The sequence below is a fragment of the Melitaea cinxia genome, chromosome 3 (genome assembly GCF_905220565.1).
Source record: "Melitaea cinxia chromosome 3, ilMelCinx1.1, whole genome shotgun sequence".
NCBI classification, from domain to species: domain Eukaryota; kingdom Metazoa; phylum Arthropoda; class Insecta; order Lepidoptera; family Nymphalidae; genus Melitaea; species Melitaea cinxia.
Genome location: NC_059396.1, coordinates 12,794,422 through 12,811,361, shown reverse-complemented (window position 1 = coordinate 12,811,361; position 16,940 = coordinate 12,794,422). Strand labels below are relative to the sequence as shown.

The following is a 16,940-nucleotide window of genomic DNA, read 5'->3' as shown; positions in this document are numbered from 1 at the left end:
TTGTCAAAGTTACCCCGATTGACAGTACGATATTTTTAATGTTTTTATTTTTGTATAACTATATAGTCGTCGACTGAAATTTGAAGACAGTTCTTCAGTATTTATATGATAATTTGAAGTGACCTTTTTTTTGAAATCGAAGATCAATACGTCTAGGTATCGAGTACTTTTGTATTAGTACTCGATACCTAGTAGTAGTCGATACTTTTGCTTCGATACTTTTATGAACACGATACTTTTTTTCGATACTCATGAGTGCAGTATTCGGTATGTCCGTATGTATAACAGTAAGTCAGTAACAGTTATCTCGAACGTCGTCATAAAGCGAAATCGGTAGAGCTACCCACTAAAATCGGTATATTTTAATCGGTGTATGACAATTCGTTTATCAAAGTGAATCTTCTTTATGCGCATGAGGGTAAAACCGTAAGTTTTACGGATGAAACGGCAACGTTATTGTCGGTGGCCTCAGAACGGAAATCTAAAGCTTTAGATTTGTATAAATATAAACGATATTACGAGACTTAAAAATTAGTTTTCTAAAGAAGTTTCACTGCTGACGTGGGTACTTTGTGCGCACGCACTTTTATTTATAAAAAAAGGAAACTAACTAACAGTCGTAAATTACTTAAAAGACATTGAAATATTTTTTAGCTGACTTATATTTGGCCGCCTCTACTGAAAATGAAGAATAAAAATATAATATATAATCTATCATAAACTAATAAAGTATGTAATGAACGTAAATTGAAGATAACAATACCTTGTCAATCAAAGTTTTAAGCTATGCTCCATGGTTTTAAGCATCTATGCGCCATGGTTTTAAGTTAGGTACCCCAAAGAGTAAAATAACTTGCTTGAGTTACCCCAATATATAATAAAGTACTCTGTGAGTTACCCCGAGTAATCATATATCATACCGTTAGTCTATTTCACGTAGGATGGGTACGGTGACACATGTCAAATTAATTCTAAAGTGAGGTGACCATGCATAATTAATTGATGTAATTCGATTATCGAGTACAAATGCGGTTAACCTTTAATCGATTATATAATTTTTTTTTAACTGCTTATTAAAAATTAATCATCGCTATAGTGAATAAATAATATTTTAAGGGTGGTGTTAAACGCGAGAAATGAGTTATTGACAAACCCATTAATACAGCTCACGTGGCAAATTATTAGTCGTTCGCCTTTACCCTCCGGTACTTTAGTCGAAGAATGAGCAGTGTCGTCTGTCCATACTTTGCCAACAGTATGATTGGCGTTCAACCATGTCTAGAATACTACGTTGTTCCAATCCGTAATGTTTTTCGCCTTCTCTAAGCATGTCACAAAGTTTTCACGCACTTTTCCGTTTGTTAACTTTATTTTATTTTATGGAAATCCAATTTTATTTAAAAGTCGCCATAACGATGTCACACTTCCATTAAATAATTTAGCACCTTTCAAAGACATTAATTATTGTAAAACTGTGGGCAACTCATTTCTCCGCTAATAATCATATTCAACCTCAACGACCAAACATTTATTTCCTTTGCCTCTTTTTGGGAGTCGATAACTTATTATCTTCCATATTGGTATCACCATACTTTTCTTTACTTATTTTTGACACTAAGCTGTGTGGCTACGGCAATAAATAATATAGCCACCAGCGTCTCTTCCCGTGGGTGTCGTAGGAGGTGACTAAGGGATAACACAGTTCCACTACCACCTTAAAACTTATAAAGCCGACCGATAGCGGGATAACCATTAAACTGCTGGCTTTGAAATACACCGGCCGAAGACGGGCAACAGCGTCTTCAGTGCGACAAAGCCGGCCCTGCGGTCACCAATCCGCCCAGCGTGGTGACTATAGGCAACACACATGAGTTCACGCCATTTTTTGGCACGAGCTTGTGGAGGCCTATATCCAACAGTGGACTGCGATAGGCTGAAGTAATTTTTGACACTGTATTACGCCTAATTTCAAGTGCCTGTGCAACTCGATCCACTATGGTTGACAGATAATAATGGACCGCTATTTTCTCACTCCCGTTCAAAGTATTCCCGAAAGCGGACAACCAATGGACTGTTTGAAACGGTCTTCTTTTGTTCTTTTCGGCATTTTACAGAACAGAACACACACACAAAATGAATAACTAAAAAAATAATAACAGAACTTAACAACAATAAAACAGCAACAAATACAACTATAGCAACTGGCAAAACCAAAACACGGGAAGCATACAAGAGACAGAAAGTACTGATTGAGATATCTCGAGTCAGTGAGATGACGCGATTCACAAGATGGCCTTTACGATTATTTATTTTAGCCGATTACTACGTGTCAATCCCTATCATTAAACGTTTCGTTTCATGCCTGTAATTTTAAGTTATCATTTTTTCTGTACCTTTTTTATTGTGTTTGAAATGTAAAAACGCATATATAAATACAATTTCATTCTAATCAAGTATTAATATTTGCTTTGGAAATTAATTGATGATTTTAAAAAATGTATATTTATCCGATTTGTTGAAAATAGTGAGCGTGTATTGGAACATATCAAATGTCACCGTACCCATCCTATGTGAAATGGATTACGAATGAATGAATAATTTGAATATAATTATATATGAATGAATAATGAATAATATTCTTACGATAGTAGATAGAAATTTATATTATATCTTATCAGTAGTGTTCCTATTTTCCTAATCTATGGTTTTATTATTACGAAGTAAAAGAGAAAGCATAAAATATATTTTGTTAAATTACTAGTTAGCTTTTATATTTATACGTTACTAGACCGGTAGAAAATCAGTCTAAACATTTATTTAAACCATTGATTGTGTTATTTTATCAAAAATGAACGATGTACTTAAACCTGAAATAATTTGGATCGAAGGTAGATGTTACAGATTAAATGATCCCATAACAAATGTTTCTGCATTTCAAGAACAAGATTTATATGAAACAGGTAACTATCTAAATCTGTTGTATTCCTTATGTATCATTAATTTTTTTTAATGTATATTTGCAATAAAAAACAGTAGTTTACTTATTAACTTCAATTAATTAAGTTGTGTCCACATTTCACTCTACATAACTTTAGTTTACGGAAGAAAATTGATTTAATTCACATAAAACATTATATTGTTGTTACTACAGAAGTACCATACAATGCAAATGAAGATGATAATGATGAAGATGAAGACAACATCGAAATAAAAAAGGTTGATGACAGTAGATATTGCACAAGTTTCCATGTATCAAAGTATGTACTTATATAAATTTCTAAAGTATCTACCTTTCATAGTTTTGATTAGGTACCTATATACTATCCAATTGTAGAAACTTTACTTACTCAGCATTGATTTTCTCAATAATACCAAAAAAAAAAAACTATACTCTTCAATTCAGGTAAAAAAAAATACTGAACTTGAAATAAAAGATTTCATCTCAAACATTAGATAAACTAATTACGAATGAGTGCATAAATTGTTTGCTCAGAAAGATATGCTAAAATTATCAAAATTAAAACAAATAAGGTGGCGAAATCTTGTATTATATATATATCTTAAAGAATTTTTCCATCACAAATTGTTTATTATGCTAATACCTTTCAGACACTATCTTGGATCAATTATTGGTAAGAAAGGTGCTACTGTGAGTAGAATCGGGCGAGACACAAAAACTGATATTAAAATACCTAAACAGGGAGAAAATAAAGATATCACTATATACGGAGTAAATGAATCTGTTAGTATATTTCATTTTTTACATGTACAATATTACATACATATATCATAATATAAATGTTTCAAGTAACAAAAACGATAAGAAAGATAAGAAAATATGATAATTCATTTTATTGTTATTACCTACCTTGTTTACATATTTTTGGAATAATCTAATTTTATTGCAGAGTATAAAAGCAGCTAGAAGAAGGATAAACATAATTGTCATGTCGTCACGAATGAAACAAACTGCAACACACTTCATATCAATACCTATGAATTTTCCTAATATTATAAAACAATTTGAAAATTTTAAGGTATAAATTCCTAAAATTTACTTCTGAAGTAAAAGAAAAGATCATAAAATATATATTTACATACTATAAAACAAATTCGCTTCCCGCTGTCTGTATACTTAAATATTTAAAACTACGGAACGGATTTTGATGTGGTTTTCTTTAGAAAATAGAGTGATTCAAGAAGAAGGTTTATATGTATAATAAATGAATACTATAGTTGAGGAACACTGATATTTTGGGCAACCATAGGAAGCTGGGGCAGGTCACTAGTTAATTATAAATAAATCTCTCCCTTCACTTTAAAGGGTATTCATGGCATTCATTAATAATATTTACACACATTTACATATGGTACAATACCTTCTTTAAACATAAAATAGTCTTGAATCCAAAAATTTGAGATAAAAGACCACATGTGATTGTTTGTATTTGTGTTTGTATTTGGGGAATTTTATAATGTTATAAATAGAGTTTAATGTAATCATCACGAGTACGATCTTTTATCTGTACATTACATATGTTTTGTCAAATACAATTTGCAGGAGCCTAATATGCCTAATGCCCATGCCCATATGCCTAACGAAAAAAGCAATTTAAAAAATATTTATTTGTCTACTTATAATTTAGGAAAGAGCTTAGGGTTTCCTTCAATAAAATCGAATTCTGTAAAATATTCAAACATCATTTTCAGAAAATTTCGCAAAACTTAGTTCATGGACAGCAGTTAATGTTTTAATGTAATATTATTTTTATAGGCAAGTGTTCTTCGTGAATTTTCAGATTGTGGCTTAGAAGAATCATTATTTATCCGAGCAGAGAAGCTACATATAACAGTTGGCGTTATGTGCTTAATGGATAATGAGGAACGACTGACAGCCTCAAAGTTACTTACTGAAGCCCGAGACAAATACATTGTGTATGTATACTGACTACAATAATTAAAATAATACTTTTAAAGGTGTATATCACTTGAATCCCACCATACTTGCAAATAACTGGTTTTATATTATATTTGGTTATTTGTTCTTGTTAATTATATTTAATTTTTCTGATAACACTATAGAAATAAATCTGAATATAAATATGTTTCACACAAGACATCCTATGGGGGATGTGAATCTTATGTTTGAGGTCCACAAACATAAAAATCTAAGCCTGTAATATCCCTCCGTCATCGTCGCCGCGTCGTACATACATTTCAGTATATCGATATATCGCCAGTCGATATGACATCTCTGCAGAGAGTCCAGGACAGCCCAGGTCTCGACAGAGTCGAAGGCTTTCTCGTAGTCCACAAATGCCATACACAGCGGTTGATTATATTCTTCTGTCTTTTGAATAATGTGCCGAACAGTATAGATGTGGTCCATGGTGCTGTAGCCATTTCGAAACCCAGCCTGCTCTGCTGGTTGGAATTTGTCGAGTCTTCTGGCGAGACGATTCGTAACAACCCTCGAAACGATTTTTGATATGATATTAAAAAATGTCTTATTACACAGGTCAGGAAACTACAGTGGTGGGGGTACATTGGCTTAATGGTTAAAAGCCGCCAGAAGCATGAGTCGCATGACGATCGCTTAGTGCATAAGACTGTGCAACGAAGACAAAATAGCATTCTCTCTTTTTCTATCACAGGTCACGTATGTTTTAAAATGTAACCAATTACAATGAAAAGTTAGTCAATATAACCGATACAATAAAACGTCACTCAATATAACCAATTACAATAAAGAAAGTCACTCAATATAACCAAATACAATGAAGGTCGCCACCGCACCACGTGACGGCACTAAGCGATAGTAGTGACGTACAACGGCGTTGAAGAGAACGAAAAGTTAGACATTATCGTACTAATCTGTCACCATTGAAATTGAGCTTAGTGTTCTGACCTATGTAATAAGATCGTCAGTGTCGCGCGATAGTCTGCGACGAGCGCACGTAACGATTGCGACTGTATTTACATTGTAAAAATATTATCAATCTACCCACTTTAAAAATAATTAATGAATATGGATGAATTTTCTTTGAGTGATGAGGATGATCCTGATGAGGGTCATTCAACAACTTTAAAGCAGCGTGAACATTTGTTGAAGGATATGAGCTTGGATCTAACGGAGCAAACCGAGAATGCTAAAAAAAGTGAAAAAAGATTACGTGAGGCCGAAGATAGTAGCGAAGAAGGATTTACGACTGTCACAAGGAGAAGATCCAAGAGATTGATTCGTAGTGATTCGACAAGTAATAGTAATTATATGATGGAGCAGCATTTGAATAAAGAAGGAAATGGAAACGGACCTGTTCAGTATGAAGTATGTTTGTTTTCATTAAAAGTTTTGCCTAAACAAATGGCTATGGCCAAATTTCTGAAAAATGAAAATATAACTAATATTACAAAAATAAAATATAAGAGTGCGTATAAATTATTTATTCAGTTTGATGATAAAAAACAAGCTGAAAAACTCATACAAAGTCAGAAGATTTCAGAGATGGATATAAGGGCTCAATTTACTGATGAAGGAAATTTATCTTACGGTGTAATTAGGGGAGTAGATTTTGACATAAAAGATGAAGAATTATTAGATAATTTGAGTTCCGTACATGAGATAGTATCTATTAAGAGATTGAAAAGAATCAATGAAGATGGAAAATGGATTGATAGTCAATCGATTCGGGTATGTTTTAAGTGCTCTTCTCCACCACAGTATGTATCTGCGTATGGATGTAAAATGGATATAGAAAAATATGTTTTCCCAGTAACACAATGTTCCAACTGTTGGAAATTCGGTCATTCAAAGAAAGTATGCTCCATTAACAAACCGACATGCCCAAAGTGCGGTAAGGATCATCATAACTGTGAAGTGGAAATATTTTGCTGTCCAAATTGTAAGGGTCAACACATGGCTATAGACAAGATTTGTCCGTGGTTTTTAAAAGAAAAGAAAATCCGATTAATTATGAGTGAACAAAATTTAACATATAAAAAAGCTTTACAAGTTTATTTGGATGAGCAAAGAGGAGAAGAAAATTTATTACCGGTTATATCGCACTGGATTGATAAGGAACCTCATAAAGCTTTGCCGGGAACCTCCCTAAATTCAGGAAAAACGTATAGTTCGGTTCTACAAAAGAATAAAGAACAAGACACTCATAACAAACAGTCTAAAATAAGAAAGATCAACAAATCAATCACAACAATTTAGAAAAAGTTTTAAAAAGAAAAATAAAGAATCATATGTAAACTCACAAACAGAATTACAAGAAGACGAAATGGAATTACAAATTTCAGAAGATGACAACAGCAATTCAGACTCAGTGGCAGAAAACCCTAATATAGAAAATCCCCATACAAAAAAACGCGAGAGAAGTAGAATGCAAAAATTTGACATTTGGAGTTTTATAATTAAAATTAAGAATATAGTAACGTCTAATGATGAATTTAAAGATAAAGTATCAGCGTTTGTGAAGGTAGTGTGTGAAGAATTTCAATTGTTTGTGTTTAATATAATATCTGGTACGCGAATGGGTGAAAATTTGTTTAATTATTTCAATGGATAAGAACTGTAACATTAATATATTGCAATGGAACTCACAAAGTTTGAAACCAAAATTAATTAGTTTTGAAAATTTATTGTATCAAGAAAAAATTCATATTGCTATTATCTCTGAGACGTGGTTGAATACGGACACTACTCTCTATCTGAGTGAGTATAATGTGTATAGAAAGGATCGTTATGACTCTTATGGAGGAGTAGCGGTTATGATCCATAAATCTTTAAAGTCGTTTGTTTGCTCTAGCAGTAGTATTAATTCTGGCATAGAGGTAGTTCATATTAAAATAATTAATTGTAAGTACTTAGAAAATATAATTTCTGTTTATTGTCCTTCATCTGTTACAACACGTCAGTGTGACTGGGATAGTATCTTTTCAATAGCATCTAGGAAAACTTTAATTGGGGGGGACTTCAACGGACATCATTCCAATTGGTCCTACAAAACAGATAACAGGGGTGTTCAATTACTGGATTCTTCTTTAGAGCAAGGTTTTGTGTCACTTAACAATGGAGATGCAACAAGAGTTAAATTAGTAAATAGCATTTTGCAGATGTCATCTCCAGATATAACATTTGTGTCGTCTGATGTAGCTGTTAGTTTTGACTGGCGGGTAATTAATGAGAACCTCGGGAGTGACCATCTGGTTATTAAAGTTAAATTGAATTTTACTAACGAAATAGTCTATATTGAAAAACGTAATTTTTTAAAAGCTAATTGGGAATCATACAAAAAGGACCTAACTGATTCATTTGTCTCGGTAGATAGTTTCAACCGTTCTATTACTAGTATACAAGATTTATATGATTATTTTATCAATCAAATCAATTTTTCAGCTAAGAAAAACATACCTATAAGTAAAATTTTTATAAGTCCTATCAAAAATTTTAAACCTAAACATTACTGGTCACCAACGTTATCAAAAGCGATTGCCGAGCGTAGACTAGCTCTCAGTAGATTTAGAAAAAACCCTACTCCAGATAATCTTCGAAAATTAGAAGATAAGACTAAGCAAGCAAGAACAATGCTGCTCAAGGCTAAATTAAACAGCTGGAAAAAATTTTGTACGGATATTAATGAGTCTACATCCGTAACAGATATGTGGAATAAAATGAGATGGTTTAAAGGGTATCAAAAAACTATTATTTCACCACCCAAAGAGAAACTAAACGAGTTGCTTCGATCCCTTACCCCCGATTATGCCTCGAACTGTCAGCCTTTTGTCCAATCCAATAATGTTTTACTAGAGTCAAGTTTCACTATTCAAGAATTAGAGGCCTGTTTAAAAAAGAAGGATACGGCTCCTGGTACTGATGGTATTACGTATTCCATGATTTTTAATTTACCATTGGCTGGTAAAAAAGCACTTCTAACAATATTTAATGCTATATTTAATTCGGCTACTGTGCCAAAGCAATGGCGTACAATTTTGATAGTTCCCATTCCCAAATCACATAATAGCTTAAATTCAGAAATCAATTTAAGACCTATCTCACTTATATCGTGTTTGTGTAAAATATTTCATAACATGATAGGAAAACGGTTGGAATGGTTTATAGAAAACAAGTTGATTTTATCACCTCTTACTTGTGGTTTTAGAAAGACACAATCTTGTTCAGACTGTTTGTCACGTCTTGTTTCTTACATTCAATTAGGCTTTGCAAATAAAATATCAACAGTGGCGTGTTGCATAGATATTGAAAATGCATACAATAATATTTCGATAGATAGAATGGTTACGACATTGGATAAATTAGGAGTTGGTAAGAGAATATGCAACTACATCTGGTCATTTCTGAGCAACAGACAGCTAATGATCAAAGATAGTACAATGGATCAGTTAACTAGGTATACTAATAGGGGTCTAGCCCAAGGCGACCCAATTTCTCCGTTACTTTTTAATATAGCAACTTTTGAAATATGTACTAAAATAAAAAATGTATGTGTTGCACAGTATGCAGATGATTTTATTTTCTACATTTGCCATAACGATTTAAAGCACTGTGAAACGGAATTACAAATAGCTTTGAACTCGGTTGTTAAAATGTTGGATAATATTGGCCTTCAAATATCTGGAAGTAAATCTAAGGTGTGTATATTTAGTAGAAGTCGCCGTAGAGGAAAAGTTAAGTTAAAAATTAATAATGATGTTTTGCTATTGAATGAAAATATTAAATATTTAGGCCTCTGGCTAGATCGATCGTTGCGTTGGAGTAAACATATCAATGAGATTGTTGAGAAATCTACAAATTTTTTAAATTTATTAAAAGTGTTGGCTGGGTCTGGTTGGGGTATCCATCCAGGCCATATTCGATCCTTGTACTTGTCTTTGATTAGAAGCAGGTTTGATTATGGTTGCTATTTTTACGATAACAGTGCAAAAACACATCTTTATAAAATTGACAAGGTTCAAAACCAAGCCCTTCGAATAATAGGTGGATTCATTAGAAGTACTCCTATTCATGTAATGGAGAGTGAATTGTGTATTCAACCATTGTTTATTAGGAGATTGTATTTAGCATATAAATATTGTATGAAATGTAGATCTTGGTCAAATAATGCAACAATTAAACTTTTGGATGATTTAAGTTCATCAAGATATGAGAGATACTGGCAAAATATTAAAAACCCGTTACTTTTATTAGTATATCGTGAATGTAAACAGGTCCAGATTCACTCCTCGAACCTATTAGAAATGTTTAAATTGAATTCATGGATCAGTAGTATTGATTTAAGTAATGTAATAGAAACTAATTTGAATTGTATTAAATTATCTAAAAGAAGCTATGAAAGCGCATCTCTGAAAATTAGTGTCGTGAAAGAATTGTACGAAAAGTATTCTGGTTGGACACAAATATTTACAGATGGGTCGAGGAGCGAAGCTGGACTTGGATGTGCTTATTGTAGCCAGAAAGGGGATATTTTTGGTCAATTTAAAATTTTATCAAATATTTGTATAATGACGGCAGAACTCATTGCAGTTTCAGAGGCTTTAAAATATCTCAGTACACTGAATAACCAAAATATTGTCATTTTCACGGATAGTAAAAGTAGTTTACAACATTTGGCTCGATGCGCCTCTGGATATAGCAGAGGTGTATCGATAGCCTACACAATTGTCAACATTTTAAACGAACTCCGGATTAGGAATATAAATGTGAAGCTGCAGTGGGTTCCATCGCATATAGGTCTTAGTGGTAACGAGAAGGCTGACTATCTAGCAAAAATAGCTATAAATGAAGGATTGGAACTTCACGTTTTACCTACTTTTTCAGAAAGTTTGACTAAATTTAGAATTGATTGTTATCAAAAATTTAAAGAATATTTCGACCAAAGAAGTAAAGAAAAGGGTATATGGTACAAAATTATTCAAAATCAGCCCCCTCGTTTACCTTGGTTTATAAAAGCAAGGATTAGTAGGAAGTACATCACTACAGCATTCAAATTACGTTCAGGCCATTTTCCATCCAAAAAGTTTGCCTTTTTAATGAAAAAAGCTGAATCCCCTTATTGTGACACATGCGGCCTGCTAGACGATGTACACCACATATTAAGTGAATGTTGTAAATACGAAACGGAGAGAGAATTATTGATGAAACGATTTAGTATAAATAAATTTGATATGGGTACATTTTTTTCTGTGTTAACAGAACCTTTGTCTGATGCAGCAAATTTGCTAGTTAATATGATCTTACATCATCAATGATTCTCTCTCCATTTCTTAGACATAGTGAGAATTAGGGTATGATGGGGCTGGCATGTCTGTGTAGACAAAAGTCCCTAAAAAAAAAATTAAAGAATAAAAAAAAAAAAAAAATAAGATCGTGTATTGAAGTATTGAACAACTTTTAACTGAGGTAGGGCACAGCAGGAATTTCCTGCTCAAATATGGAGCAGCCCGACTGGGGTAGTACCTCGACCTTACAGAAGATCACAGCTAAATAATACTGTTTTCAAGCAGTATTGTGAGCTCCTGGGGGGGATTGGGGATTTGGTCGGCAACGCGCTTGCGATGCTTCTGGTGTTGCAGGCGTCTATAAGCTACGGTAATCTCTTACCATCAAGTGAGCCGTACGCTTGTTTGCCGACCTAGTGATATAAAAAAAAAACCAATGAACAGATTGATCACAACTGTCAAAGGCATAACAGACAATATATTTTTATGAGTTTATCAGTTTTAAAATTTAGTATTGCTTTATAATGAAATATGAAATAAATAATAATAAATAAATAAATGCCTCACACTCAACGGCCCCCCACAAGGAATTACGCCATTGCCGGGAGTTCGAAAACACAATTAATACATAAACACAAACGCAGACCATGGAAAATACTGATGTGGTCTGTACAAATGTTTGCCATGCTTGGGGACAGAACCCGCTACCGCCATCACAACCAGTCAGTGCTGTAACCGCTGCGCCAACGCGTCGTCAAAGAAATTCAATGATTTATAAAGAAAATATCAATCTGTCACAGGCCACTGCTTCAGAATTATCTGCCACTCAAAATAAGATTAAAAGGACTATCATACATGAATGACGACCCCAAAGAGATTCATGTTTTGTACGGTTGTGTAGAAGAGGTCAATGCACCTTCAGGATTATTACAACAAGTTGTTGATGCAATAGTGACACACTATTATAAAGCAGGTATTTTTATAAAAAAAATTAAACTGTTTTAATTATATGTTTATCCAGTAAAATTACATAAATAATGTCCATCAATATTCAAAAGAGCTTTATTACAGTTAAAAAACCTTTTATTGTATGCAATTCAGCCTGTAATATCCCACTGCTGGGCATAGGCCTCTTTCTTCGTCTAGGAGAAGGATCAGAGCTTAATCCATCACGCTGCTCCAATCTGGGTTGGGGATATATTCCCTTAAGACTAATGATCACTATCAGGTGTACATGATAACAGCCGAGACAGACGGTTTAACGTGCTTCCTGAGGCACGATGGGGAGACCCACAAGAACTGCACAAACACCCAGACATCATCAAAAATCATCAACAAACATCTGTATGGCCAATACAAATGTTTATCATGTGCGGGGATGGAACCCGCAACCGCCAGCGCAACAGCCACAAACTGTGACCGTTGACCCAACGCGTCGTCATTCGCGTTTATTGTATAGTGTATAATAGTAATACTATAACTTAGGGCTTTATAAAATTATAACGCTAACCTTTCTTTGTGTATCTTTTACCGTATATCAAAGAACCTATGTCGGCAGTTATAAATAAAGTGGTGTTTTATATTGTGTTAGATCGGAGTAATGTAAATTCCCAATGAGTAGCAAATTAATAAAAATAGTTCAAAAACTTTTTAGTGCCTTAGTTAAAAAAATCTTTAACGTTATACATCTTTATAATCTGTTACAGATTACGTTTGAAATTGTATGTTTAATTTTTTTTTAGGTTTTATGGATAAAGAATATGGACGTGATAATGTAAAAATGCACGTCACACTATTGAATTCGAAGTACAGAGGGAGAACGAAAAACGTTGATGAGGATACAAACGTTAGAAACAAGAAAAGGGAAACTTTTGACGGTTCACAGATCCTATCAAAGTTTTCCGATTACGATTTTGGCACAATAGAACTAAATGACATACATTTATCTCAGCGGAAATCTATGGGACCAGATGGATATTATCAATCGACTTGTATTATTTCTTGTAATAAAAAATAAACTATTATATTTTTTTGTTAATTTACTGTAAATTAATTCATTTCACCGTTTCTTCCGATAATATTTATGGCTGTTGTTTTATATGATAGATGATTTATTAAAATCACATTTAGTAGTTGTAAATTTGATTATAAATAATTTTTACTCTTTATTATATAAGTATTCTTAAAATTTTCACTTCAGGCAGTCCACTGCTGGGCATAGGCCTCCCCAAGTTCGCGCCAGACATCCAGTTTTCCGCAATCCTCATCCACCCTACACCGGCAATTTTACGTAGATCGTCGGTCCAACGGGCCGGAGGACGTCCCACACGGCGTTTGCCAAGACGCGGTCTCCACTCTAGGACCCGTCTACTCCAACGACCATCGGTCCTGCGACACAGATGACCAGCCCACTGCCACTTCAATTTGCTAATTCTGTGGGCTATGTCGGTTACTTTCGTTCTCTCGCGGATAGTCTCATTTCTAATCCTATCTTTGAGAGAAACCCCAACCATAGCCCGTTCCATTGCACGTTGAGCGACTTTAAACTTGTGGACCAGTCCCTTCGTCAGTGTCCACGTCTCGGCTCCGTATGTTAACACAGGCAGGACGCATTTCTCGAAGACTTGTCTTCAAGCATTGCGGAATCTTCGAAGTGAAGACTCGACGAAGCCTGCCAAACGCCGTCCAGCCCAACCGAATCCTCCTGTCGGCCTCCTTCTCGAAGTTGTTGCGGCCTAGTTGGATAGTTTGGCCTTGGTAAATATAATCCTGAACAACTTCGAGAAGGGTACCATCGACCGATACCGGTCTCGGTATGACTTGGTTGTTAAACACACCTTCCTTTTTTCCAAGTTCATACAGAGACCGACACGCTGGGAGGACTCGTTTAGGCCGGCCAGCATGTGGCCTAACTCGTCACAACATTTACAAAATGGGATGTCAAGAATCTCTGAAAGAGAAATTTAAAGAGATCAACATTTTGACCTTTGCATTGCAGTATATGTATGAAAATACAATGTACATACGGAAAAATAGGCATTTATTTGTTATTTGTTAGCCGTAGTGATCGACATGCCTCACATGATGTAACACTCAGGAACGACCACAAATTAATATTTTCTAAATGCCGGCTCAGGAAAAAAAGTAGTTCCTTTATAGGAATGTCTATCTTATTATACAATAAGATTCCGGTTGCGCTTCAATCTCTGCCTTTACTGAAGTTTAAAAAAAATACCAAGTGAACTTTATGTAGTAAAGCCTATTGTAACATCAATGAATATCTTAATGATGAAAAGGCATGGTATTGAATAAAGTTCGACTAGGCTATGTCTTTGAACTCAATTAGTAAATAGGTATAGTTAAAAATATTGTGAGCAGGTGACGTGTGGTGGTTTCGACACACACGATTGGCTGTCTCGTGTTTGTCCTGATCATTCCATGGTCATACTGTTACTTTTTATCTTGTGACTTTAAATTTTAAGAGTACCGAGATTTTTTTTTCCTCCGGCTTTTTTTTCTCTCGGCCTACACATGGGACATTAGTTTATCTTATTTATTCTAATATTTAATAAAGCCGAGGACATAATAGGAAGGTAATGTCTACCGAGACATTAGAAATTTTAAGTAACTTAATATGTTGATTATTTTGCCTAAGTTAAGGTTGCACATAACACTGGATATATTACCTAAGTTTGTAGTGTACCCAATGTTAAGGTATAAATTTTTATTTTATTGTTTGATTTTTTTGCTGCCTTTACTTCCTTTTATTATTGTCGAGCTTTTTTTTTTAAATTATTTAATTTTATACCGTCGACAAAAATAAATAAAGACACATGTTTTTTTTTATTTCACTTAATAGTTTGAATTATTATTATTATTATTATTATTTTGCTTGATTTATTTTATTTTACGGTATTTGTTTTTTTTTCTAAAATACTAAATTTCCTAAATACTTTTATGTACTTAATTAAAAACCAATCAAAAAAATTAAAAAAATCAAGAACTAGAAAATATATAAAAAATTCAAGGTTTTTTTTTTCAAATTGTGTTGCCTCTATACTATCCGAACGAACTTCGTTCCTACCTGGTGTCCTGTGACACCACATAATTTTTATTATTATTTTGTTTGATTTATTTTATTTTACGGTATTTGTTATTTTCTAAAATACTAAATTTCATAAATACTTTTATGTACTTAATTAAAAACCAATCAACAAAATTAATAATTTTTTATATAGTCGTTATTTATTATAATCGACAGCTTTCTTCCCGCATTTTGTGTCAAGGTCCCCCACTAGATATACTAACTACAAAGACGAATAACTAGACCAGAAACATTATAGGTACTTGTATAAATGCAAGTTTGCCCCTTACCAAAGGAGCATACGACCGTCGGTATTAGTGTCTTTTGTCGCCAATACACTTAAACGGTCAGCTTGATAACGTACCTACACCTGATGGCTTAGACAAGTGGCATGAACGCTAAATAAATAGAATCGCAATTGACAGAGTTTACTAGTAATATTTTAGATTTACAAACGTCATATTATACAGTCGTGTGACTCATATTACGTCACTTCCGTTATATATTTTTCTTACGGTTTTAGTATCACATTTTTTCAGTTCGGTTGCCTAGTCAAAAGTCAAGCCTGCCGCAAAAAACTTCGTTCCAAAAAAAAAATGCTCATTCACAGTGGAACAAACTGGCAGGATAAAGCTGCACCTGTGATATTTATAGGTTTTTTCAATTCAGTTCAATTATAACGTAAGACAAGGACGATTGCATGGATATGTATGATATTATATAATAAAACTCAGATTACTTTACACTAATTTATTAAACATTTAATTTAATAAATAAATTGTAAATATAATCAACTTTTCCCTTCGAAATAATTCGTTTCACCAATAACATAATTTATAATAAATACGGCCGTCGGTACACGTGTGCACCGGGCGTCGGTCGACAGTTCCCTACTATTACAATGTAATGTGTGTGTATGTATGTGGTCGACATGCCCACTATTGCCCATTCGACTGACAAACAGCCTTTTATACTATTTCCTAGATAGCGTGAGCGGTATGACGGTGGCGCCGTCAGATATTTAAAAAACATCACAAGTGAGAAATAAAAATTTAATACAAAAATAAAATACAAGTAAATTCCGACTTTTTTCCAACAAAAAAATAAAATTCATTAAACAAATTAAATTAATGAATTAATATTTTAAAACATTTACATTAACATAAATTTAAAATTCAATGTATTTTAATTTGACTGAATTAATAATATATATCTTTATTAACGATTGATAATTTTAACAAGATGTGTAAATTTTTATACATATAAGGAGATTGTGAACAAATAGTAGGATTTGATAAAAAATCTTAAGGATTAAGCAAACCAAATATAATATATATATAAAAATACAAAAATACAAAATAGTTTATTGATAATAATAAGTTTTAACAAACAAGTCGCAAGGGCCCCTGTACTGGGTGGTGCCCCGTATAGCGGGTACCCCGCTTATCCATCAAGGCTTACAATATTAATCAATATCAGACAAATTAATAATCAAATAAAGAAAAAAAAAATGATGATTTTTATGCGTGTATTCATTTGTGTGTGTACGTGTGCGTGTGTGTGTGTTTGTGTGTGTGTATCTGTGTTGTGTGTATAAGTGTGTAAGTAAGTG

At 33.4% G+C, this 16,940-nt stretch overlaps 1 protein-coding gene across 1 annotated transcript; it reads left to right on the top strand.

Moving 5' to 3' along the window:
- The first annotated feature begins 2,632 nt into the window (after window positions 1-2,632).
- On the top strand, window positions 2,633-13,412 carry LOC123669513 (activating signal cointegrator 1 complex subunit 1). Its single transcript, XM_045603117.1, has 7 exons — window positions 2,633-2,960; window positions 3,152-3,257; window positions 3,610-3,742; window positions 3,909-4,037; window positions 4,775-4,935; window positions 12,045-12,217; window positions 12,987-13,412. Exons 1-7 carry the CDS (start codon window positions 2,849-2,851, stop codon window positions 13,259-13,261), a joined length of 1,089 nt encoding a protein of 362 aa, XP_045459073.1. The 5' UTR covers window positions 2,633-2,848; the 3' UTR covers window positions 13,262-13,412.
- The last annotated feature ends 3,528 nt before the right edge of the window (window positions 13,413-16,940 follow it).